Genomic DNA, 27,897 nt, shown 5'->3' on the forward strand with positions numbered 1-27,897 from the left:
GCATTTATATGAATGCTCGTTAGTGATGATCTGGCAGTGTAATACTGCTGCCAATTACCTGATGAGCGGGTTTAAGTATCCTCGTATGTCGGCGGCAGATTGTGCTGTATAATCATGATCTGCTGCCGGCAAACAGATTCAGTATAGGGACGAGCGATGGTTTAACGATCGCTCCTCCCCATCCTGAGGAGGAAATCCCTGCGTTTAATAGGGCCCTTAGACATGACATCTGTTTGCTGAAGCTAAAAGACTATCTGCAGCCCAGCTCACTTACATATTCAGATAGATTTTACACTTGCAGACAATAGTCTATGCTTTTTAAAAGCCTAACATCTGTTCGCCCCTGCGCACAACCTCCACTAGTGGGGAGAAAGGAAGTTTTGTGTTCTACATTGTGGACCATTGATGTGCAGCAGTCATCTGTGTCTGCTCTCTGAATTGTCAGTCCCAGTATTCTGCAACCTCTCGTCTTTTGACCGAGGTTTAAAGGAGTAACTGCTGAGAAGTACGCCCTGTGATCCCTATTGGTCCCTTCGTTCAGAATCCCGACATAAGCCATTGGACTAATTTTACACATGTGTGTCCATTCCAGGATACTGCTGTGTGATGGCTCCATCACGCTGCTCCACTAATCCAAACTCGCATCATCATAATGATTATACACTGCTTTGAGTTCCTTTTGTCCTTCTATGAATGCGGTAGACCCATGGTCAGGCAGGTATTAGCAGCATCATAAATCATTGATCCTGAGATTGTCAGAGGAGCAGTGTTCAGTCTGGGAAATGAGGCAGTCACATGGGAAACTGGCCTTTTGGCCAGCGAAGAGGGCCACTAGAAAGCGTTTCCTATTCTGGTTGACTTGTTGGAGGTGGGTATAACTTCAGTATTAAGTATTTAAGGGCTAGTGCTCAGAACTTTGCATTAATTAGGACAATTCCTTTTTCTGTTCTGTTCCTTTTTTTATTTGCAATATGTTTATACATTGTTGTTTTTTTTGTTTTTTTTTGGCGGGCCTTACATTTCCAGAGGTTGTCAGCCTCGCCAACTTAGTGGTATAGTTGTACAATGACCTCTCTTCCAGTCCTATTTTTTTTATTTTCATTCCATGTTTGAGATCATCCCTACATGACACATAATGGTGTATGCAGAGTTGGCTGAAATGTTTGATATGATAGATAAAGGGCTTTAACAGATTGAGTCTCGTTCCAGACAGTGATCACAATTTATATGTCCTGTGCTAAACTTGGCTTTTTTATTAAATTTTTTTTTTTTTCAGCTGCTAAAATGATAATTTGTGCGTGGATGCGGCAGGAGACTCAGTCTGGCGGCACACAAGATCGGCTGTCTAAGCCTGTGGTATCACTGGGTATCGAGTGTAACGATGCCAAAAGCATGCACTTGTAATCAGACAGGATCCTGGCTGCCTTTTTAACATAACCTTTGTATACAGATCACATAAACAGCAATACTCAGCAACAGCTGAACCGTGAACGATTTAGAAAAGGGGTATAGCTGTTGAATTAATGCTTCCAAATAAGAAAGAAATAATGTTGCAGACTGCTCCGAAAAGGTTATAACCATTCAGGTCATAGTTATATTCATGGCTTTTGACAGAAGGGTGACTGTTCAGCAGTATACATGGATTACACTTTGCACTGCCTGATCTGAATTTTTAAAGAATGTTGCTCTGTTTTCAGGCAGACGGGACAGGGTGTGGGGTGTGGAGGGGCACATACACCATGGCAAGCAGCTCAGATAGGTCTCTGGTTACATTGTAGTCAGGCACAGGATGCAGCATTGCACATCTTGACATAGAATAGGCAATGGAAGTGACTACTATGGTGGACCACCATAGTTTATGGCTGATATGCATGCCTGCATTCTGTTCATAAGTTTGCCATGTCCAAAGAAAGAAGCTGTTAACCAAGAACTTGTGTGACAGTGGCTCCGAATCCGGACATCTTTAGGACTTTGGTGTGGCAGGCCACTGGAGTATCATATGAGAACTTGACCCTTTTTTTTCCCGAAGAAATTGCCATCTGGTAAGGCACTAATAATCTAAGCATTAGAAAGGCTCTTGTCCAGTGAAGACTATTACAAAATGAGACTTTCGGTAAAATGTTCTTTGATCGTTCCTGCTCTGCACTTTTTGTCTGACCACAGTAATATGCTGCCGGCTAACTGGGATGAAAATACAAAGTGTCTGATTTGGTCAGTTTCTGAAATTTGAGGGAATGAAATTAGAATTATTTCATTGTCCATAGCCTCATTTCACCTGCAGACTGCAATGGTGCTACAGCAATGTTACAAGCTGCCAGCCATGACATGGGTATACTGCCTTCACGGCTTTATTTTGTAGGTTCTGCCTTGAAACCCTAAGGGCACATACACACGAAACAAAACTGACGTTACCAACAGCTAAACTCAATTTATTGTGGCCATTTTGCATTTCCTGGCAATCTATCAATTTTTAATGTCTGTCATCTGTTTTGCATCCATTTTTAACGACCGTTAAAAAAAGGATGAATTTCATTGGCTTTTTGTTTTTTAAACCCCACCCATGCAGTGCCTCAAGTATATAGTAATGCTACCCACAGTGCCCTCAGTATATAGTAATGCCCCTATAGTGCCCCTAGTATAAATAATGGTCACATTTTTGCCCCCAGTATAATTGTCCTCCTTTAGCATCTCAAGTATAAAAAAAATAAAAATAAAATACAGTGAACAATAAAAGAAAACCTTCACCACTAGCAATGCTCCTCATTGAAAGCAGCGGGATCTGACGCTCTGAGATGTGTTGTCACATGATCATGCTGGGAGCATTAGGTCCTGCTGCCTCCAGTGCGGAGCAAGTGTTCCTGTGCATATCTGTGGTGAGTATTTTCTTAACATAAATGGCAGTTAGGTGGGTGCACGTCTATCTAAACAGTCTTAAAAGGCATCTGTCTCCTCATTTTCACCAATATAACTAACAGCATTGCCCCTCAGAAGATTGTATACGCATTCCAAAGATAACTGTGTGTACTTTGTGTCTTTATCCCATGTCCAGGAAAATTACTTTTATTCTGCTGCAAAACGGCTCTCAAGTGCCCAGCTGTGTGAACTTTGCTGTTCCAAGTGCCAGCGGGGCACTTGGCAGGTGTTTTTCAGGCATTGTGGGGCAATGCTGTCAGTTATATTGGTGAAAATGGCGTGACAGACTCCCTTTCAGGCTACTCTTACACCTGCGGTGTGAATACATCCGCAGTGCCAGCCGACCCCATTGAGTAAAATGTGGTCCGGCAGAGATCTGGCTGCATTCCGGCAAAAATGCAGAGAATCGTCCAGACCCAAACCACTGCATGCTGCAGTTTGTGTCAGGCAGTGTCTTCCGGGAGAGGCGTCTGGCTATCCGTGCCACAGGTGTGAAAGTAGCCTAAGGCTGAGTTTGCGCGGGTGCAATGTGGTAGGTGAACGTATTGCACCCGCACTGAATCGGCACCATTCATTTCAATGGGGCTGTGTACATGAGCGGTTTTTTTCACGCATCACTTCTGCAATGCTTTAAAATCGCAGCATGCTCTATATTCTGCATTTGTAACGCAGGACAGGCCCCATAGAAGTGAATGGGGCTGCATGAAAAACGCATTGCATCTGCAAGCAAGTGCGGGTGCGATGCATTTTTCACTGATGGTTGCTAAGAGATGTTGTTTGTAAACCTTCAGTTTTTTTATCACGCGCGTGAAAAACGCATTGCTCCCGCGCGGAAAAAACTGAACAACTAAACGCAATTGCAGACAAAACTGACTGAACTTGCTTGCAAAATAGTGCGAGTTTCACTGAACGCATCCTGAGCCAATCCGTCACGCCCGTGTGAACCCAGCCTAAAAGTGGGACCGTTGATTTGAGTCCATCTAGCCATCAAAACAGCCAAAAATAGAAAATGTCCTATTTTGTGGCTCTGCAGTTTGCAGACCACAAAATACAGTCATGTGCATGAGGCCTAAAGGGAATCTTTGCTTTGTATCCATTTCAGTTAAATCCATGTAGGAAATCTGCCACTGAAAATGCCCATGTACCAGGATGACTTTTTACAAACTAGAACAATATACATTTTAAATGACTGTATTCAGTAAAATTCATGTACTGTAGAGTATTCTGTAGCTGCAGCCATAGCACACTGTGGTGAAGCTCTAACAGCAATAATAGCCTGTGAGACATTGGCAGAATACAAACTGCCTGGTGTCTGCATTCCTTCGAAGGGCAGCCATGAACATCTATAATTAACTCATACACCGTGCATCTGAAGTCTTCAGACATTATTATTTATTTATTTTTGTTACATTTTATGTTGTGGCCTTGTGATAAAATAAAGGAATTCCTCCATTTTGCATTCAATACTCTATAGCCCACCCCTAAATTTCTTAGTCAGTCATACTTAAATGGAAATCTAAATATGCAGCACATCTGTAGACGTGATGTGTGGTAGTCCCATATGTGGTCCACTCTCCTTCACTATGGCTTAGTTTTAGAGATGGATGCGGGTATCCGAGATTGGACCCGCACTTATCAGACATAGGTGGCATATCGCTAGGATATGCCACCAATGCTTGAGATGAAACAACGCCTTTAAAGTTAATGCATTCATTTGCTGTTATCTCCATATTCCTTAAATGACTAATCACCCAGCGACCTGAAGTAAATCATTAGCGAACATTGTGAGCACGGGTTCTGTAGTTCATAGCTCTTGAGGTTCATAGTGAAGTTCCATATGGATGCAGTTTCAAGTGCATCCCACTCCTGTCTTCGAGTACATCTCTTTTCATGTCTAATACAGCGCCAGTGGTATTCTCTGCTTCTTGTGTAAGCACATTTATTCCCACTTGTCCAAGTGCTTTCTTGTGTATAAACCTATGTTGTGTACTTTTTGCTGTGTTTATCAGGCTGCACTTCATATTCTATCTACTTCCTAGCAGCATAGTGATTCTAATCTAGCACTGTCATGTCTCTGAGATATATACTCCAAATTGATTTTCAGTGTACATGTGTGTTTGGTTCTGTGTATAGAAATACTCTGATAAGCCAACTTCCACAACACACACACAAGTAGAGATGAGTGAATCATTCAAAACTCAGTTTAGTTTAGATTCTGCTTAATTGGTTGATCAATTTGATTGTGTCTGAATCTATTCTATGGGAATCAAAAGTGCTCGAAAAAGCCTGCACTGAGGTCTCCTAGGAATATATTTTTTTTCTCTCATGTCTCCTTTTTCTTTAATCTCCCTCTCCTCAAAAATGTACCTGAATCAATTGGCAAAAATGTGTTTTCATATGCAGCTCAAGTTTTTACATACTTCTTGGGAAATCAGCATAGGCTACACGGCTATGTGCATTTACTCTTAAGGCCTCATGCACACGACCGTTGTTTTGCTCGGATGCGGACCCATTCACTTTAATGGGGCCGCAAAAGATGCGGACAGCACTCCGTGTGCTCTCCGCATCTGTTGCTCTATTCCGTGGCCCCGCAAAAAAAATATAACCTGTTTTATTCTTGTCCTTATAATTGACAAGAATAGGCAGTTATATCAATGGCTGTCCACTTCAAACGCACATTGATGCAATTTGCGGACCGCAAAACGCACAACGGTCGTATGCATGTAGCCTAAAGGGAGTTTCTCACCAGTTTTATGGTGTCCCATAAGGACAACATAAACCAGTGACAGATCCTCTTAGTAAAATGCTGGGTCACTTTCTTTAATTGACCTAGCCAAAATCTTGTATTGAAACGTTCCAGCACATGCCAATGAGTCCCCATATTAATGAGCATATGGTTCTCACCGCCCACTTGCTGCTATTTCATATGGAGGAAACCTGTCAGTCAGAGGTAGGTGGGTGGGAAGAGCCATATGCTCATGAATATGGGGACTCATTGGCATATGCTAGATAAAAGAAGTGCTTCTACTCAGCTGCTGAAGATTGTGAGCCTCTTGTCTGTAAGTGCACTCTTCTTGTGAGAGAAATGCCTCTAGCTGTGCAGCTGAAACAGGGAGTACTATGGGTGAAAGAGACATTAGGGAAGCCTTAAAAAGAGATGTTCCTTCAGCTACAATTTTTCAAAGAAGCACAGCCATTATGCAAACCTTTTTTTTTTTTTTTTTTTTTTTTTTTTTTTTTTTTTTTTGGGGGGTTTAACTCGGGTACACTTTTAAGGTAGGTGGCGTCTGTAAAAGTAGCCCAATGTTTCCTAGTGGACCATTACCCAAACTATCACATTGCCTTTGCCATTTTTGCCTTCTTTCCATAGTGCTTCCTTATGCTATATGATCCTCACATAAGCACCACACATGCACCTGGGCACCCATTCGAAGTAAAAGAAAATGTTTTATCAGACGAGTCCACATTATTACATTGTTCATATCCCCGCTTGTAGGTGCATTCAGTGGTGGACACTCAGATTGAACTTAAGCTGTGGAGCCTCACACATAGAAAGCTGCAATTCATTGCATGTTCTGTCATCCTTTCTGTTGTAGCCAGCAGCAACTTTTTCAGCAGTTTGTTCTAGCTCTCACTCCACACGTATCCTTGTCACCAGTTCATTGCTGGTCCTTCCTTAACCACTTCAACCCCGCTAGCTAAAACCCCCTTAATGACCAGGCCACTTTTTACACTTCTGCACTACACTCCTTTCACCGTTTATCGCTCGGTCATGCAACTTACCACCCAAATGAATTTTACCTCCTTTTCTTCTCACTAATAGAGCTTTCATTTGGTGGTATTTCATTGCTGCTGACATTTTTACTTTTTTTGTTATTAATCAAAATGTAAAGATTTTTTTTGCAAAAAAATGACATTTTTCACTTTCAGCTGTAAAATTTTGCAAAAAAAACGACATCCATATAAAAAAAATTCGCTAAATTTATTGTTCTACATGTCTTTGATAAAAAAAATGTTTGGGCCAAAAAAAAATGGTTTGGGTAAAAGTTATAGCGTTTACACACTATGGTACAAAAATGTGAATTTCCGCTTTTTGAAGCAGCTCTGACTTTCTGAGCACCTGTCATGTTTCCTGAGGTTCTACAATGCCCAAACAGTAGAAAAACCCCACAAATGACCCCATTTCGGAAAGTAGACACCCTAAGGTATTCGCTGATTGGCATAGTGAGTTCATAGAACTTTTTATTTTTTGTCACAAGTTAGCGGAAAATGATGTTGTTTTTATTTTTTTTTCTTACAAAGTCTCATATTCCACTAACTTGGGACAAAAAATAAAAAATTCTAGGAACTCGCCATGCCTCTCACGGAATACCTTGGGGTGTCTTCTTTCCAAAATGGGGTCACTTGTGGCGTAGTTATACTGCCCTGGCAATTTAGGGGCCCAAGTGTGTGAGAAGTACTTTGCAATCAAAATGTGTAAAAAATGGCCTGCAAAATCCGAAAGGTGCACTTTGGAATATGTGCCCCTTTGCCCACCTTGGCTGCAAAAAAGTGTCACACATCTGGTATCGCCGTACTCAGGAGAAGTTGGGGAATGTGTTTTGGGGTGTCATTTTACATATACCCATGCTGGGTGAGAGAAATATCTTGGTCAAATGCCAACTTTGTATAAAAAAAATGGGAAAAGTTGTCTTTTGCCAAGATATTTCTCTCACCCAGCATGGTTATATGTAAAATGACACCCAAAAACACATTCCCCAACTTCTCCTGAGTACGGCAATACCAGATGTGTGACACTTTTTTGCAGCCTAGGTGGGCAAAGGGGCACATATTCCAAAGTGCACCTTTCGGATTTCACCGGTCATTTTTTACAGATTTTGATTGCAAAGTACTTCTCACACATTTGGGCCCCTAAGTTTCCAGGGCAGTATAACTACGCCACAAGTGACCCCATTTTGGAAAGAAGACACCCCAATATTTCGTGAGGGGCACGGCGAGTTCCTAGAATATTTTATTTTTTGTCACAAGTTAGCGGAAAATTATGATTTTTTTTTTTTCTTTTTTCCTTACAAAGTCTCATATTCCACTAACTTGCGACAAAAAATAAAAAATTCTAGGAACTCGCCGTGCCCCTCACGGAATACCTTGGGGTGTCTTCTTTCCAAAATGGGGTCACTTGTGGCGTAGTTTTACTGCCCTGGAAACTTAGGGGCCCAAATGTGTGAGAAGTACTTTGCAATCAAAATCTGTAAAAAATGACCGGTGAAATCCGAAAGGTGCACTTTGGAATGTGGGTCCCTTTGCCCACCTAGGCTGCAAAAAAGTGTCACACATCTGGTATCGCCGTACTCAGGAGAAGTTGGGGAATGTGTTTTGGGGTGTCATTTTACATACAGGTCCTTCTAAAAAAATTAGCATATTGTGAAAAAGTTCATTATTTTCTGTAATGTACTGATAAACATTAGACTTTCATAAATTTTAGATTCATTACACACCAACTGAAGTAGTTAAAGCCTTTTATTGTTTTAATATTGATGATTTTGGCATACAGCTCATGAAAACCCAAATTTCCTATCTCAAAAAATTAGCATATTTCATCCGACCAATAAAAGAAAAGTGTTTTTAATACAAAAAAAGTCAACCTTCAAATAATTATGTTCAGTTCTGCACTCAATACTTGGTCGGGAATCCTTTTGCAGAAATAACTGCTTCAATGCGGCGTGGCATGGAGGCAATCAGCCTGTGGCACTGCTGAGGTGTTATGGAGGCGCAGGATGCTTTGATAGCGGCCTTAAGCTCATCCAGAGTGTTGGGTCTTGCGTCTCTCAACTTTCTCTTCCCAATATCCCACAGATTCTCTATGGGGTTCAGGTCAGGAGAGTTGGCAGGCCAATTGAGCACAGTAATACCATGGTCAGTAAACCATTTACCAGTGGTTTTGGCACTGTGAGCAGGTGCCAGGTCGTGCTGAAAAATGACATCTTCATCTCCATAAAGCTTTTCAGCAGATGGAAGCATGAAGTGCTCCAAAATCTCCTGATAGCTAGCTGCATTGACCCTGCCCTTGATAAAACACAGTGGACCAACACCAGCAGCTGACATGGCACCCCAGACCATCACTGACTGTGGGTACTTGACACTGGACTTCAGGCATTTTGGCATTTCCCTCTCCCCAGTCTTCCTCCAGACTCTGGCACCTTGATTTCCGAATGACATGCAAAATTTGCTTTCATCCGAAAAAAGAACTTTGGACCACTGAGCAACAGTCCAGTGCTGCTTCTCTGTAGCCCAGGTCAGGCGCTTCTGCCGCTGTTTCTGGGGAATGCGGCACCTGAAGCCCATTTCCTGCACACGCCTGTACACGGTGGCTCTGGATGTTTCTACTCCAGACTCAGTCCACTGCTTCCGCAGGTCCCCCAAGGTCTGGAATCGGTCCTTCTCCATAATCTTCCTCAGGGTCCGGTCACCTCTTCTCGTTGTGCAGCGTTTTCTGCCACACTTTTTCCTTCCCACAGACTTCCCACTGAGGTGCCTTGATACAGCACTCTGGGAACAGCCTATTCGTTCAGAAATTTCTTTCTGTGTCTTACCCTCTTGCTTGAGGGTGTCAATGATGGCCTTCTGGACAGCAGTCAGGTCGGCAGTCTTACCCATGATTGCGGTTTTGAGAAATGAACCAGGCTGGGAGTTTTTAAAAGCCTCAGGAATCTTTTGCAGGTGTTTAGAGTTAATTAGTTGATTCAGATGATTAGGTTAATAGCTCGTTTAGAGAACCTTTTCATGATATGCTAATTTTTTGAGATAGGAATTTTGGGTTTTCATGAGCTGTATGCCAGAATCATCAATATTAAAACAATAAAAGGCTTGAACTACTTCAGTTGGTGTGTAATGAATCTAAAATATATGAAAGTCTAATGTTTATCAGTACATTACAGAAAATAATGAACTTTATCACAATATGCTAATTTTTCGAGAAGGACCTGTATAACCATGCTGGGTGAGAGAAGTATCTTGGCAAAAGACAACTTTTCCAATTTTTTTATACAAAGTTGGAATTTGACCAAGATATTTATCTCACCCAGCATGTGTATATGTAAAATGACACCCCAAAACACATTCCCCAGCTTCTCCTGAGTACGGCAATACCACATGTGTGACACTTTTTTGCAGCCTAGATGCGCAAAGGTGCCCAAATTCCTTTTAGGAGGGCGTTTTTAGACATTTGGATCCCAGACTTCTTCTCACACTTTAGGGCCCCTAAAAAGCCAGGGCAGTATAAATACCCCACATGTGACCCCACTTTGGAAAGAAGACACCCCAAGGTATTCAATGAGGGGCCTGGTGAGTTCATAGAATTTTTTTTTTTTTTTTGGCATAAGTTAGCGGAAATTGATATTATTTTTTTTTCTCACAAAGTCTCACTTTCTGCTAACTTGGGACAAAAATTTAAATCTTTCATTGACTCAATATGCCCCTCAGCAAATACCTTGGGGTGTCTTCTTTCCAAAATGGGGTCAGTTGTGTGGTGTTTGTACTGCCCTGGCATTTGAGGGTCTCCGCAATCATTACATGTATGGCCAGCATTAGGAGTTTCTGCTATTCTCCTTATATTGAGCATACAGGTAATGAGATTTTTTTTTCCGTTCAGCCTCTGGGCTGAAAGAAAAAAATGAACGGCACAGATTTCTTCATTCGCATCGATCAATGTGGATGAAAAAATCTCTGCCCAAAAAAAAAGGAGGGGAAAGGCGTCTGCCAGGACATAGGAGCTCCGCCCAACATCCATAGCCACTTAGCTCGTATGCCCTGGCGAACCAGATTTCTCCATTCACATCAATCGATGTGGATGAATAAATCATTGCCGGGAATTTTATATATATATTTTTTTATATACAAAGTGTTTGCCAAAGCATAGGAACCAGAAATCTCGTCTTGCAGCGCCGCATACACAGACTTGCGTGTAATCTGACAGCAGCGCAATGCTTCTGTCAGAATGCACATCAGTGCTGCAGCTAGTCGATCGGTTGGTCCACCTGGAAGGTAAAAAAAAAAAAAAACAGGCCGCAACGCAATAATTTTATTAACTTTGGAACAGAACATATAAACTTTAACTTTTTGAACTAAACATTAACCTTTTTGCTTACTGGTGTTTTTAAAAAATTTTTTTTTTTTTAACCTTTATAGAACAAACCTCTCCTTCCCCATGGGTCAATGTGCAAAGCGCAAATTGCCCAAAGATGTGGCGAAGTGCGTTATGCACTTTGTCCCAGGTGAAAGGAGACGTTTGCAGCAGCTGTGAGTGAATGGGCCCTAATAGCCCTGTGTGCCTGTCCTGGTGAGATGATCCCTATGCTAATAGTGTACCTGTGTGTGGTACTTCCGGAAACACTCCCCTAAGCATAGGGCAGGGTGGTCAGGACAGTCAGGACAGAAATAGCGGGTGTCACGCCTTATTCCACTCCTGCTACAGACACGACATCTTTTTCGGGGTGACGGTTGGGTTGAGGTACCAGCAACGACATTGGGGAAATGTCGCTCATGTAGACTGCTAACTACACTGGTGGGTGGGGCCACGGAACCTCCTGGGTGCAAGAGGTTCTCGATGATCCCAGCCTTACTGTAGAGAACAAAACTATTATACAGAGCCAATTGAATTAAATATACCGACACCTTCTTATACCAGCGTCTGGTTCTGCGGGAAACTAAATACGGAGACAACATCTGGTCATTGAAGTCCACCCCTCCCATGTGAAGGTTATAGTCGTGGACTGAGAGGGGCTTTTCAAGGACACGGGTTGCTCGCTCAATTTGTATTGTCGTGTCTGCGTGAATGGAGGAGAGCATGTAAACGTCACGCTTGTCTCTCCATTTCACCGCGAGCAGTTCTTCGTTACACAGTGCAGCCCTCTGCCCCCTTGCAAGACGGGTGCTAACGAGCCGTTGGGGGAAGCCCGCGCGACTAGAAATTGTCCACATAAAGATGGTACCCCTTGCCGAATAAGGGTGACACCAAGTCCCAGACTATCTTCCCACTGCTCCCCAGGTAGTCAGGGCAACCGACCGGCTCCAGGGTCTGAACTTTTCCCTCATAGACACGAAATTTGTGGGTATAGCCTGTGGCCCTTTCACAGAGCTTATACAATTTGACCCCATACCGGGCGCGCTTGCTTGGGATGTATTGTTTGAAGCCAAGGCGCCCGGTAAAATGTATCAGGGACTCGTCTACGCAGATGTTTTGCTCTGGGGTATACAAATCTGCAAATTTCAGGTTGAAATTGTCTATGAGGGGCCAATTTTGTGGAGCCGGTCAAAAGCAGGGTGGCCTCTGGGACGGGAGGCGGTGTTGTCGCTAAAGTGCAGGAAACACAGGATGGTCTCAAATCGTGTCCTGGACATAGCAGCAGAGAACATGGGCATGTGATGAATTGGGTTCGTGGACCAATATGACCGCAATTCATGCTTTTTAGTTAGACCCATGTTGAGGAGAAGGCCCAAAAAATTTTTAATTTCGGAAACTTGGACTGGTTTCCACCGGAAAGGCTGGGCATAAAAGCTTCCCGGGTTAGCGGTTATAAATTGTGTGGCATACCGATTTGTTTCTGCCACAACTAAGTCTAAGAGCTCCGCAGTCAAGAACAGCTCACAAAATCCCACGGCCGAACCGATCTGAGCTGTCTCAACCCGAACTCCAGACTGGGCGGTAAAAGGGGGAACTACAGGTGCGGCTGAAGTTGGGGACTGCCAATCAGGGTTTGCCAGCACCTCAGGGATTCTAGGGGCTCTACGGGCACGTCTTTGCGGTGGCTGCGACGGGGTCACTACTGCACGTGCCACCGTACCAGTTTCAACTGCCCTTCTGGTGCTCGCTACTTCACCATGTTCTACGGCAGTGCTGGTACTAGGTCCAGGAAGGGCTGCGCTGCTGGTGTATGCCTCACCACGTAATCCGACAGCACCAGCCCCACTCTGCTGCTCTTGAAGCGGATCCTGCGCAACCTGCGGTCTAGCGACACTGGGCCGGGTACGCCTGGTGCTATCAGGGATCTCAGCCTCCTCGTCCGAACTTTGGGTCAGAGAGCCACTGCTTTCTACAGGTTCGTATTCTGACCCGCTAGATTCATCAGATGAGGGTTCCCATTCCTCATCCGACTGGGTCAGAAGCCTGTAGGCCTCTTCAGAAGAATACCCCCTGTTTGACATGTGGGCAACTAAATTTAGGGGTATTCCCTGAGACTACCCAAGAAAAAAAAGCAAGCCTGTCTTACAAATGGGAGGCTAGCGAAGTACCGGAGGCCGCTGCGGTTGATAAAAAAAATATCAAAACTGATTTTTTTTTATCGCCGCAGCGCGTGTAAAGTGAATGTGCAGTGATCAAAAAAAAAAATTTTTTTGTCACTGCGGTGGGGCGGGCGTGGGTAAACGCACGTGTGGGCGACCGATCAGGCCTGATCGGGCAAACACTGCGTTTTGGGTGGAGGGAGAACTAAAGTGACACTAATACAATTATAGATCTGACCGTGATCAGTTTTGATCACTTCCAGATACTATAAAAGTACAAATGCTGATTAGCGATACGCTAATCGGCGAATAACGGACTGCGGTGCGGTGGGCTGGGCGCTAACTGATCCCTAAACTACCTAACCAAGGGGCCTAAACTATACCTAAAACCTAACAGTCAATACCAGTGAAAAAAAAAAGTGACAGTTTGCACTGATCACTTTTTTCCTTTCACTAGTGATTGACAGGGGCGATCAAAGGGTTAATTGGGGTTCAGGGGGGTGATCTGGGGCTAGTATGTGGTGTTTGGTGTACTCACTGTGTAGCCTGCTCCTCTGCTGGATCCAACCGACGAAAAGGACCAGCAGAGGAGCAGGCAGCCATATAACAGATCATATTTACAAATATGATCTGCTATCTGGCTTGTCATTGTTTTTTTTAAAAAATCAGCAACCTGCCAGCCGCGATCATTGGCTGACGAAATGCTCCTTGACGAAATGCCGGCCCGCGATGCGCATGCGCGGGACGGCTGTGACCGAAATCTCGCGTCTCGTGAGATGACGCACGGATGCGTCCAGGAGGAATAAATCAACCACCTCCCGGACGCATCCGTGCGTTATGCGGTTGGGAGGTGGTTAAACTCCTTTGGTAGGTACTAACCACTGTGTACCAGGAACACCCCACAAGACCTGCCATTTTGGGGATTCTTTGGCAGGGTTGTCTAGCCATTACTGCTTGGCCTTTGTTGGCGTTGCTCAGATGGTATGTTAGCCCATTTTCCCTACTTACAACACATCAATTTCAAGAATTGACTGTTCACGTTACCAGTCAGTGTACTGCCTGTCTTTCTACAATGCATATACACTTTAGTCTTGTAGTCTTTGCATGTGCCATATAATAGACTAGATACAGGATGCACATTAGTATCAAGCACATCAATGTGATACGCACAGAAGACATAGTAAATGTCTTTGTAATGTGACAAGAACATCACATAAAATGTCAGAACTCAGCCTGTCTGTGAGGCTCCTTTTTTGTTATCTTGCAATAAACCACTCAGCAGGAATCAACAGAAAAGCAGATTGTTTGCATTTTTAAGCATTTCTGTTGCCGAAGCATTTTCAGTTTGCCTTCAACAAAATGTATTTCTATCAATTCATGTCCTGTGGATCTCTGCAGATGTGCAAGCAGACTGTAAAACTGCTTTTTCTGTTTCACTCGCTGCCTTGAAACCCAAAGCTTTGTTTAGGAAAAAGAAAATAATAAAAAGGCTTAATATCCATCTTGGGGTACTTTCCCACTTGCGTTGTTGGATTCCGGCAGGCAGATCTGTCCCGCAATCCGTATGCTAACGGATACTATTTGTAGACTGATCAGTCTCACATGCATTGCAATGCCGGATCCGTCTCTCTGATTGTCATCTGGAAAAACGGCCCCGGTATTTATCTTTTTCACATTTTCAAAGGTCTGCGCATGCGCAGACCACAAAACCGGATCAGATTTTTTAGAACACTTGGGGTGGGATCCGGCATTAATGCATTTCAATGGAAAATAATGCCAGATCTGGCATTCCGGCAAGTGTTCTGGAATTTTGATCGGAGAAAATACTGCAACATGCTGTGGTATTTTCTCCGTCCAAAAACTGTACAGTGACTGAACTGAAGATATCCTGATGCATACTGAACGGATTGCTCTCCTTTCAGAATGCATTAGGATAAAACTGATCAGCCCCTGGGGCGGAACGCAATACCGGAAAAGTTTTTAACGCAGGTGTGAAAGTACCCTTAATAGACAACAGGGCAAGCGAACTAGATGTGGTCCAGAAAGTCAAGCGAGCCCCCAGTCTACCAGTAACGTTGGCTAACTTTTCTTTTAAGTATTTGATTTCCTACTGTTGTGATTTGTGATGCTTTCAAATCCTACAAAGTCCACCTACTTATCAAAACTCTTGATGCTGTGTGGTTTGTGTGATTTGACCGGCGTCTCCACTTGTAGTCCAGGAGAGGTTGCACTGGTCACTGACAACAATTGCAGTACTAAGAGAACAGCAGTTATCACTGGTCTCGAGATGGGGACCATGGTAAAATAAAAGTGCAGAAGGCAAACCTGCCTTTAAAGGGCTTCTGTCACCCCACTAAAGTGATTTTTTTTTTTTGGGCTGGTGAAATTAATTATATTGCGATATATCACAATATAATTGTGTCACTTACTTTGATCCAGCAGTTTCTTCCAAAAACGAAGTTTTATCATATGTAAATTAGGTCTCTAACAGCAAGTAGGGCGGCTACTTGCTGCTAGCTGCTGCAGAAATCCGCCCCCTCGCCGTGTTGATTGACAGGGCCAGCCGGGATCTCCTCCGGCCAGCCCTGTCGGCATTTCAAAAATCGCGCGCCTCTGTGGGTTCGGCGCAGGCGCTCTGAGATGAGGAGGCTCGTCTCCTCAGCACTCCCTCAGTGCGCCTGCGCCGATGACGTCTTCTATTTCGGTGATGTCATCGGTGCAGGCGCACTGAGGGAGTGCTGAGGAGACGAGCCTCCTCATCTCAGAGCGCCTGCGCCGAACCCACAGAGGCGCGCGATTTTTGAAATGCCGACAGGGCTGGCCGGAGGAGGAGATCCCGGCTGGCCCTGTCAATCAACACGGCGAGGGGGCGGATTTCTGCAGCAGCTAGCAGCAAGTAGCCGCCCTACTTGCTGTTAGAGACCTAATTTACATATGATAAAACTTCGTTTTTGGAAGAAACTGCTGGATCAAAGTAAGTGACACAATTATATTGTGATATATCGCAATATAATTAATTTCACCAGCCCAAAAAAAAAAAAACACTTTAGTGGGGTGACAGGAGCCCTTTAAAGTGAGCTCTAATCGAATCGTCTCGCGTAGACCATTACAATTTATTGTGCCCGTTGGCAAAATCAACTGGAGGTTGCCATTGGTCACGGCATGGAAAATGTAATAGTTTTCTTAAAGCGAGAGCCACTGTTGGTCTGGATTATATGGCTCCCATACGCTGTAATAGGGCACATGGAAAATGACTTTATTTGGGTTACCTGATGGATATGTGCTTCTACACGTAGTAATAAGCCAAACACAGAAGTGCATCTGTCCATTGCAGGACTAGGACATGAGGTAAACAGTGGGGGCTCTGACTGCAGGCAGAGGTCTTGAAAATCATGAGGGATAGGTAGTAGTTGAAGGATTCTTCTAGTCCAATTTTGATGTGGTCTTGTAAATGCATGTTAGGTGGTCCCTTATTGTGATGTAACACATTGCATTCAATACTGCCTTGTGTGGTGTAAGGGTTTGATGCGTTCACGCTGCGCCACTAAGGCCTAGGTTTGTATTTCAGAAAATAATTTGTAGGCCGCTATTCAATTGTTAAATTCTCACTTTGGCCTTTATAAGTAAATGTAAGATGGGTGTGCATGGCCTTTTCTGTGCTCGCGCTTCTTAATCTGAAGTGATTTGCAGGCTTATAGCCTAGAGTAAATGGCATCAGGTAAACACCTTATTAAGATGAACCTAAATTTATTTGTCGCTTTCGAGTAGTCCTGCAGTACATTGTAGTACAGTGAGTTGTAGGCCTTCTGGCAACAAACTCTTTAAGAGAATATATGGCATGTGATACAATTTGTAGCAGCTGAATGAGACTGAGAAATGAGGGTTTAAGATTTGTCATGCTTTAGGAAGGAAGAGGAATAAAAAGCTGCATATATGGCATAAATTGTAATTCCTTTAAATCTTTGCATAGATGTTCCTGTGAATATACGTTTTATGCCAATTTTATGATTAAAATTGCATTTTATATTATAGTAATGCTTATTATGTTTTTTAATATTCTGCCTGAAGAGCTATATGAAATGTGAACACGTGGGAACACGTTTAATGCATTTTAAGCCATGGCCTTTAACCCTATTTTAAGCTAGATGTCAAGAGTTACTCTAGAACCAGGTAAAATCTTAAGTGCTATGCAAGTGTACATGTGTCCAATTCAGAGGGACCCACATTTTATCTTCAGTATATAATGCACCTTAAGTGTGTTGTTTACAGCAGTATTCTTTGAAACTATCTTTTTATGATTTTATCAACACCAGTCTTTACCCTTCCATACCCTTCTCTGTACTGAATCTTAAAGAGAATTTCCACACACAGCTTACAAAATGACCAGGTATATGTATGTGAGCAGGGTGGTAATTGTTTTTTTTTTTATTTGGGGATTTTGACCTTCATCTTTCTAATTGCAATTTCTTTGCAAAATTGAGATGCAGAGGTAACCAATGCATTTGAGCCATGGTGCACATGTTGGGTGCCCATGGTACAGATTTTGCATTGGGGCCTAGGAACTCGATGTTACAGCGCTTCTAGAGTGGGACACCCTCTTCATATGACCAGACAGGTGGCAGGGGTTTAAAAAAAATAATAATCTATACCCAGAGCAGTTTCCAGTGCCGAACTCCCTTGACCTCTGCTTTCGTGTCCCACTGGAACAGAAGTGTGGTGTACCATCTACACATCATTACTGCTGTTGACAAATCAGTGACATATACAGGCAGCCAACAGCTATGGCATGAGTGCAGGTGGCATTTTCATACTTCTGGTCCAGCAGAAAAGTGACCCACAATAGAGTTGTATGTTGCTATGAATGTATGCCTAGTGTGAGTTTAGGTTTTGAATACAATTTTCTGTTTGGAATTTTAGCTTGAAGTGGAGAAAGTTCTGTGTCCAGTTTCATAAGGAAGCATGCAGAAAGATTTCTATAAAAGTCCATGGGAAAAAATAAATCATGTTAATTATTGCATGTAAAATTTTGGAACAATTGTCACGTCAAACCACTGCTTCATGAGCCGAACTTTCACCTTTTTTAACAGGTTGGTGTAGAATTGTTTTTCGGCCACTTTGTGGTGATGCGTGGCCCTATTGCTCTGCCGGTAGAGTTTCTACTCTAAAAACCTAGACCTAGCAGCCCCTAAAGAAAAATCTACTGGCGTGGAGGTCCTCATGGTGTGGTGTATGACCTTGGGATTTTCTCTGGTGGTCTTTGTATCTATACTATGCACTGCACCCTCAAGTCCTGCACAATTAACTAGTATGTTTTTTTTTTTTTTCCAGATGTTTCGTTTTAAGATGGTCATACATGGTTCAGGATTTATACTGATAGACAGTAGGTTTCATAGAAAATCGTATACAGATTTACAGAAATTTGTACCATATATTTCTACATTCTAATGACCATGTATCAAATAGGATTATTTGAGTATTTTGAAATGTACTAGTATCTAAGGGATGGAGCAGACTAATATCTTCTTTTTCCAGATTGTAGTTTGATCAATAGTAGTGAGTGTCACTTGTATTGGTACATTTCCAGCTAGAAGTCCAAGAGCCTGTAGTAGAACGTGGTACCAGTTTTACATCCCGAAAAGTGGCCAATTAACATCTTTCACATCATTTTGTGGCCTTCAAGGTCAAACTGGTCATAGACTACTGCAACAGCCTCCTGAAAATAAAAAGATGCAAGCAGTGTAGAGCAAGTGCTGGGAGCAAAGCAGTAAAGACATTGTTCTCCAGCCCTAATTATTGACACAGCAATATTCTGACAATTGCTAGTTACAAGACCTGGAACTGAGCTTATCCACTGCATTAAACAAGGGAGGTCCGAGTGTGTGCTTAAAATGGAATGTTTCTTTTTAACCTGGGATCTGACTTTATGGACAGGAGAGAGTTAATTGGAATGAAATAAAAACCCAGGACTACATCAGAGCCAGGATGCAGAGAAACAAGTCCCTAGCCTCAGCGTGCATAGCTTACAAACATTTCCAAGGCGGTTCTTATATATTATTTAAACTGTTCTTGTCATGTAGCTATGAGCTATTAACACTTTCACGACTTTAAAAACAATAACGTGAATGTTTTTGTTGTGTATTTGTTTTTTGTTTTTTGTTTTTTTTTGGTGCAGCAAAATCAGCATCTATTGTCTTTTATAAATTGCAATTAGGGTACAGCCACAAACAAGGTCAGGTTTCCTGATGCAGTTTTTAAAGCCAAAAATCAGAAGAGGATCATAAAAGGAGAGAAATTATAAAGGACAGATACAACTTGTTTTCCTTTTAATCAACAGGCATCCAGTTTAAGAGCAGTTTATGGCTTATGGAAACACAATTCTTTTCCTGATAAAATTATTGTCCATCTACTTATGAAAATGAAAACTTGACTGCTTCTGAACTGTGTGCAGTGTTTCTGGTAGTTAATGACAATAAATTCAGCAATGCTATAGTCCCCCAGAGGGGCCATCCCCTACTCCTTCTGAGATGTCTGACAGTCGGCCACGATTTGAGAACCCTTCTCTCTGATCTTACTTGGTCTACTGTGAAGTGAGCTTAGAACCTAGGAAGGCCATTTGATTGGTTTATCACAGGGCATGTTATTTCTGAGGCACCCAGCAATCTGCTGTAGTCTTTGTGAGAACCAAGTGCCAAATCTCCCTACAGTGCCATCACAGGAGAAATGGAGTGTTACACTGTATCCTATCAAGTCAGTGAGTTGTCCATGTGATGCATGGGCGTGTTGGCTCCTCCAGAGTGGGAGACACCCTTAGTAACCACTCTGCTGTGGATAATTTTTGGGTGTTCTGAGCAGAGCACTTCCCTGTATTAAAGCAGAATTTGCTAGCAGTCTTCTGCTATATATATCTCACTCTTCCTGACTAGGGCCTATTACTTGAATTGCTTACAAAATATAAAACAAGGAATGCTTGGCTGTTGTAGGCAGGTGGTGATAACCATGAAGGAATAGCTTTCAATGAGGTTGGCTATGCACCAATTTGGTTACATAGAAAACTGCATTGATAGCTATTCCTCAACAGAAAAGCAGAGTAGTTCCTTATGGCACCACTTTTCACTTGTTTTCATACATGTCCCCTATGATGTTTAAAGTGTCTTCTTGGTATTGTATTTTATAATGCAATCATTGTATTATTATTATATATATATTTTTTATAATCATGATTTCCCTTTACATGCAAAAACTAGGATCTCTTATCAGATTATGTACGGCGCTGTCCTGTACCTTTTTGTTGGTCTTGGACTACCTGACTAATCACGTGTGCTTCCTCTTGACTAGCACACATGGTAATTTAAGTTTTATTAGTGCTCAGCCATAGGATATTCCCAACCACTTTTCACATGTTGTATTCTCTCCCATGGACTGGCATAAGGGGAAGCCATAAGGGGCAAATCTTCTTTAATGTTTAGTGTGTGTGTGTTATTGATTAGACAGGCTTTTATTGAAATCGTGTAGACTAGAAAATGCCTTTAGTCAATGTCGCAGTTTTAATGCGCTCTGTGAGATTCATACCCTGAATAATGAGGAATGCTATTGAATATTTTGGTGTAGGCTTCTGTTAAGTAACTACAGCAGGAATAGGCTGCAGAATGTATAGATACCAGTGGCACCTGGCAGACCACATTGTCTTTTAATGGGGTCAGTCAGGTTCCAGCTATGTCAGTCATTTTGACGGGAAAAATGGTGTTGCATACAGTGCTGTTTTTTCCTATTAAATGACTGCTTCTGCAACAACATAGATGTGAACAGCACATCATTTTGACATGTTTTGGCAGTATGCTATATAGAAATTTGCATCCGGTGTATGGGTTTCTGGAATTAACTTGCCCAGGAGGATCTTTTCTGGTGTTTTCATACTTTTAATATAAAAACCTTATTTGTCATTTAAAAACCGTGCCCATGGTGATAAAGTATGGGGTTCTTTTTAACTTATTTCTGCTGGGCTTTTTTTTTTTTCAGATAGTTTTTCAATCCAACAAAAACAGTAATGGTATGAGCCATACCTCTGGCATGTTTTTTGAATCTAGTCATTTGGGCTTTATCATTTGCCATGTCTCCACAACACGTGGTTCATACTGGGAGGAAGGCGCTTACATTAGCACATACAGAAAGTGAGGTTACAGATTTTCTTATTCCCCTCTTTATTCACTAGATGGTAGAACCTTGTACATCTGCCTTTTAAACACCCAAAAAAATCTAGAAGTCAAGAAACTATAAGGTATTTAGCTGCAGCTTTAACTAAATGCTGTAGAAAGTGGATCTACAAAACCACTTAATGGCCAATTTCTTTTTATCTAGTGTATTTTGGATCGTATTGGGACATACCACTAAATGTCCTCCAAAACTTTTCCCTTATTGCTTCTTCCCTAATGCCATTCAAGGGCTTGTACAAGATGAGAAAATATCTGGCTGATTTCTTTCAGAAGGCACACATGTCCATGGGTAGCATCTGGTCTGGCAGCTCAGCTGCATTGAAGTTAGTGTGTGAGCAGCATTACCACATATAACCTGTGGACAGGGAAGGCTCTGTTTTTGATAGAGAAGAACCTGTCTGCTTTGTAATTGTTGTCTAGAGGTAGGCTAATGGGAGTCTTCATTGGCAAGCCTATTAGAAAACAATTCTCCTCTGGAAAATCTGATTACCTGGTAGCTTGCTGCCCTTAGGCCAGAATCGCACTATTCTGTTTCTTGTATTGACTACTTGTTTTGGTTAAAGGGAAGTCGTCAACCCTAAAATGGTACAAGAAGTTTCCTTTACTCTTTCTCAACTTTTAAGATCCACTTTTTCCTTTTGCTAAAAATCCTTCTGTCAAAACCCACTACTACAGACCTTTTTCCTTGGGCACCACTTTTCTAAGATACAATTGTGTGTGGTTGTTTGATCAATGTAAGATTGAAACCCTGATACTTGCCTGGCGGCCCTTTGAATACACTTTTAACAGACTCTACCCAGTTGGCATGATATACTGTTGAAATGAGTGCCACTACATGCTTACTGCGTCCAGTTTCATTAAACATACTGATTGAGCCAGACTTGTAGGCCACTGAAATGAGTGACACATTTTTGTGACCGGCTTCTACAAGTAGTATTTTTACCCTGTCACCCTTTATCCTCTGCATACCATTAATGTATCCTTAAAGGATTAATGTGTCTGAAACCTGGCAGCTGCATTTAAGGTGCTGCCAAATATGCTGCAATTCCATTGCAAATGGAAATTTCATAAGCTTCCTAATCTCAAATGCATATTGTGACTTGGTGCATTGGCCCCTTGTGGACTTCATCACATTATCCAGCACCATATAACTATATGTTCCAAATGATAAAATTCCCAATTTACTGAGCCAGACACAAGTGCATTAGAAAGGATACAGGACGTATGAATGGTAGTTACTCAGAGGTGACATCTATCAGCTGGAGAGAGGGATACCACATACTGTGGTCTTCGGAAGAACTTAGTATGACCTTGTAGGCAATTTCTTCACTTCAAGGAGAAACTATGAGAATATTTGACAATTTAATAATGGTTTGTGCTCCATGTCAGAATATCATTCTGTAATATCTGTCAAACGTCAACATACCACAACTTGGCGATGAACTTTCAGGAACAGATGTTATTGTCCATATTCAGGTTTTTCATAAAATTATATTTCATACATTTTAAAGAGCTGCATAGATACATTCAACTCGAATACAGTTACAAATTGCATGACATGCCCACTGTGCCAGGGTAATGGGTCTTATAGCCATGCTTCCTCCTTGAAACATTACAGTTTAAGCAATACATTTTTCACCATGGTGATAAATGGAGATGTTTTTAATCAATGCAGAAAGAGTGAGAGAAGCAAAGTCGTTCTACCCCATTTCCGGTTGCTAGGATTTTTATCTGCAATATTTAAAGCCTCCATATCCCTGTACCGTATGAATAGGCCTGCAGCACCCTGAGCTGCAGATTGAATTACAGACCCTCTTTGATGGGAAAAGCATATACATAAATATAATATCTCTACAAACACACCTTTCCCCACAATCTGTACAGCTGCAGTTCCCTTTCTGATCATGCAGTCATTTGTCAGTATTCTTGCCATTTGATCTCATAAAAAATAACACATTTACCTGTCAGCGAGACACAGGTTGAGATGCATTGCATGTTGCACTGAGCTCAGATGATCTTGCATAATGCAGATTTTGCTTTTGTGGCAGTAAAATGTCAACAGAGGCCATACACTAGAAATGGTATCCTATCTTTTACACCACGCTGAGTCGAGCAATTCGAAAAAAACAAAAATCGTAACCCTTTGCGTTCTGCATAATCGAGCTGGGTGCTGCAGACTGTTAACAATGGTTAGTACTGTTTGGTGCCTAAGTAACCTTTTGCTTTTGCACAGTTAATACAATTTGTTTGCTCATTCACAAACCTAAGTAGCCTAACAAAGGGTTAATTAGAGCTGCAGGAGTTTGGTGCAGAGTGGAAAGATGCGCCAGCTTTTTAGCATCCTGCATCGTGGCTTTGCCATAGTTGTATATATCAAAGCAGAACAGACTGCCCTCCACCCAGTTATTTTTCGTAACCCTTTTTAGTTAGTGTCTTTAAAGCCTTGGACAACCAAAACTAGACACCTCTCTGCTTGATGCCCCCCGTACAGTCTATGAAAAAATAATAGATATGACTATATATACTATAACAAAAATAGATTATTTCCCTCAGTCTTCAAAAAAGATTTTTTTATTGCATTTAATTTTTTTAACATTTGGCACAGTACAAATTTGTGGTGCATTTTCCTCTTTTTTAATAAGATAAACCTGCAAAGATTGGTCTGGGACTTCTTAACAAAAGAATTCTCCTTAGAAATGGGGTGTTGCTCCTGTATTGAGCAGCGTTTTTTGTTTTCTGTGAAAAACAGCAGATTGCATTCATGGACAACTCATCGTTTTGCTTTCTGATTAAAACAGGGCTAAGCCTTGCATTTTAGTCATTATGGCACATTATCAGCATATCTTATATATTTTTCTGCCTACCCATCATAACTCTTCTTAAATAGAACTTACAAGTTAGAAAATATTTTTAAATTTTAATATAATCTGTTTCTGTCATCAGCCCATAGATTTAATATATAAGCATTTACAAGAAAACAAAAGTGTCTCTCTCTTTCTGTACAAAAGTTGATGTCTTTTTGTGCATTCTATTGCATTTTAATTTGAAAAAAGTCATATTTGAGTTTCCTGTACCTTCTCTTTTGTGTGGGTCTGAATTATATAAGGTTCAGAGATAGTTGTAATTGTGGAGTGTAGAGAATTACCGATACTGTTAGCCGTCCAATGGGCCCCATGGTGTGCTGGCTTATAGGTGTTATAGTTCATATGGTCGTGAATGGTTGGCAAAACTACTGGCCCCTCACCTGATATTCCAGTTGGACTCCCACTTGGGATGTCCTCATCCACTTGAATTATCTCGACAGTTCGTGCAGCTGCTACAGTGCTTCTTTGTTGATGCCGCTTTCTTAGTTTATAAAACACAATTAGCATGGCGGCTGCCAAAAGTGTGACTGCCACAAAGCAACCAATGATTATTTTAGTGGTCTTCATTACCTCATCCAAGCTAGTTTGTGTTTTGTCTCCAGTGTCTAAAGTTGGGACTGCCACCTGTTTTGGCATTTTGGTGGTTTGGACGAGCACTGTGGTGGTAGTGGTATATGCTGGCTGATACCCAGTGGAAGTGGTTGGCACTGGTTTGATTATCATTGAGATGTCTTCAGGAGCCATATCTGTAGTCTCCACAGTGACTGTAGTGAAGAAACTGTAGTTGGAAGTGTTGAGCTCTGCAGTACTGACATTGAGATAGGCCGAAGCATTAGAGTTTCCCGCCACGTTAGTAACCATGCAAGTGTAGACTCCAGTGTCGGTAAGCAGGACGTGTGAGAAGTTTAATGTTCCATCATTTAGTATAGAGATTCGTGGATGGTTGGAAGCGTGGCTCAGCACAGTACCATTAGGTAGCAGCCACCTAACAGACGACATTGCTGAAGTTCTACATTTGAGATCTGCCATTCTTCCTTCTGAGATATTTAAATCCCTAGGAGCGTCCATAATAAAAGGGGCTGAGCACTGGAACGATGAGTGGTCCACCTCAACCACGTACTTCCCCTTCATGTGCGGTGGGGAATGACAGCGACCACAGCACGTGGAGTTGGTTGGAATATATTCTCGGAGCCACGAGGAGAGCCAAAGAACATCACAGTCACAGTCCCATGGATTGTGGTGCAAGTGCAATTCCACCAAATATCTCAAATGAGCAAACAGGTCATGTGGAAGGGAGGATAGGTTGTTATGGGCCAGGTTTAATTCTACTAAAGATGTCAGGTCATCAAAAGCATTACGCTCTATATTATTTATCTGAGAGTTCATAATCCATAGTTTTTTTAGTGCTCTTAATCCATGGAACGATCCTGGTTTGATTTCAGGAAAGTTGTTACCAGAGATCTCTAGTTCCTCTAGTCCTATCAAGGGTGTGAGGTTTGGCATGTCTCTTATATTACACATTCCAAGGTTAAGATACTTAAGATTGTACAACCCCTCAAATGCTCCCTCAGAAATGTATTCCAACTTTTTTAGCTCTCCTAGGTCCAGGCGCATAAGTGAGGGAACTCTGTTGAAAGCATAGGATGGGATGCTCTCAATTGGGTTATTCCTGAGCCACAATTCTCTCAGTTTAGAAAGATACTCAAATGCACCACTAGGTATTACAGTCAACCTGTTGTCAAACAACTCCAAAGTATTCAGGCTAGCCAACCCGTTAAATGCCCCAACCTCTATTTGTCGGATAATATTTCTACCAAGTTGTAGAACTTCTAAATGGTGGAGATGTCTGAACGTGTCAGCTTGGATCATGTGGATATTGTTTTCCATGAGATTGAGGTACCTTGTGTTAGATGGGATACCTTGGGGGACTTCTGTGAGGCCACGCCGCGTACAAACAACCTTGCTAAACTGATTACTACAGGAGCAAACGGAAGGGCAGTTTTGTTGCCCTGAAAATGCTGCACATGGGATCCACACTTGCACCATGAGGTAGATTACAGAAAACAGGACGGCCTTCCAGGTATGGTGCACAGTTACCAGCCACAAGAAATTCATGATGTGGCACGTTCATAATTCACCATCGTCTGGGATTTGGGATGGAAACGAGAACGTGGCCCTACCCAGGCTTCAGGAGGCTACAAATTCCCTTTTCCATCTACACACTGGTGGGAGTGGTGGTCATCAAAGGTGGGGGTGCTAGATAATGAAGCAATTAGCCTTTTCCTTTTGCTAAAAACATCAACTTATAATGCATTGAAAAGACAGAAAAGCAAAATGTTAAATACCTAGGGAAAGAACATTTCAGATTCCTCACGGCAATGCCCACCTCCAGAGAGCTGGATTATCAGTCCTTTCATAAATTCCTTAATTTTATTAGCCAGATCTATGGATGATGGAGTTGATATAAATATTAAGACAAAATGGCTCCTTAAGTAAATCCCAATGCAAGAAAGGGTAAAAAAGAAAAATAACCTTAAGACTAATGCAACACGGGAGTGAGGCCCACTTGGCTATGCAGGTGCATCATTCTGTTGCTCCCCCGGGACTGGTGCCTTTTGCAGTTCAGCTATTCGTCCTTTGATTCCACTGCTGTCTCTGCCAGAAGACTGACGATAATCCATTTCTGAGAGAAACTGGAGACCAGGTATCGGTTGGTTTAAAAAGGAAGCAAAGAATGGTTAACAACCCCAAATATTTGAAATCCTCTGTATTTGCTTTGAGCGATGCTTTCAGTTGCTCAGTCTAATTTTCCATGGATATTCCTTAGATGCACAGGCTGTCTGCAGGATTCTGATTTGTACAAAGAGAAAGGCAGCACATTGCAGGCATTGACTGTTTTTTTTTTCCCCTCTCTCCTTGCTGGCTTTTTTTTTCCAAACTAGCTTTGCTTTCCAAGCTGTGGATGCAGCAGCTGCAGCCTGCCTCTTGCACACTTAGCAATAATCCATTAATATCTCCAAGGAAAGCAAGTGAAGGGGGGCAGTTTTGTGGAAAGGATGATAGAAAGTATGCTGGAGAGGAAACCACACACACACCTCAGTGCTTGAGCCCTTGATTTGAGATTGGTCCGAAGAAGGGACAGGTTTCACAGCCTTTCTTCTGCCTCGTGGAAATCCCACTGTAGCTCCTTTTGTTGTGAGGTAGTGAGTTGAGGGGTTCTCCTCGTTTTGCCTTGAATTTCTTGTCCAGTGGTGGTAGCAGCAGCAGAGCAGGCAGCGATATCAGAGCCCCGTAGCATTTTTCTCTGCTAATAGTCCTCCTCTCTCCCTGTTTGCTTGGTGTTGGAAACAGCAGCCAACCAGCCAGGCTGCTCTCTCATCCTTTCGTCCTTCAGTCAGAACGTGGATGTACTGCTGACGCATACTGTTCTGAGCTGAACATTAGCGTGATGCAGTGCTCCTATGTATTCACACAGCTCCCCTCCCACTCCTCTTTTTTTTCTTTCCCTCTAGGGGTTAATTCTCAAAGCTTCCAGCTAAGTTGCATTGGCTGTTTCACATTCCCTTCCCCCTTTATCTTTTCTTTCTCTGTATCTAAGAGGAGTTATTAAAACGGAGCTGGCAGTGAGAGTT

At 42.3% G+C, this 27,897-nt stretch overlaps 2 protein-coding genes across 3 annotated transcripts in view; one reads left to right on the forward strand and one right to left on the reverse strand.

Moving 5' to 3' along the window:
• SND1 (staphylococcal nuclease and tudor domain containing 1) overlaps positions 1 to 27,897 on the forward strand; it is a 602,204-nt gene that overhangs the window by 378,549 nt on the left and 195,758 nt on the right. The window lies entirely within an intron of this gene.
• LRRC4 (leucine rich repeat containing 4) lies at positions 23,983 to 27,729 on the reverse strand. The gene has a single exon (XM_044279948.1). The coding sequence runs from the start codon at positions 26,378 to 26,380 to the stop codon at positions 24,455 to 24,457; it is 1,926 nt and encodes a 641-aa protein (XP_044135883.1). The 5' UTR covers positions 26,381 to 27,729; the 3' UTR covers positions 23,983 to 24,454.

The sequence above is a fragment of the Bufo gargarizans genome, chromosome 2, assembly GCF_014858855.1.
Source record: "Bufo gargarizans isolate SCDJY-AF-19 chromosome 2, ASM1485885v1, whole genome shotgun sequence".
Lineage (NCBI taxonomy): Eukaryota > Metazoa > Chordata > Amphibia > Anura > Bufonidae > Bufo > Bufo gargarizans.

Coding starts and splice junctions, on each gene's coding strand:
- LRRC4 (XM_044279948.1), bottom strand. CDS start 26,380: ATGAATTTCTTGTGGCTGGTAACTGTGCACCATACCTGGAAGGCCGTC.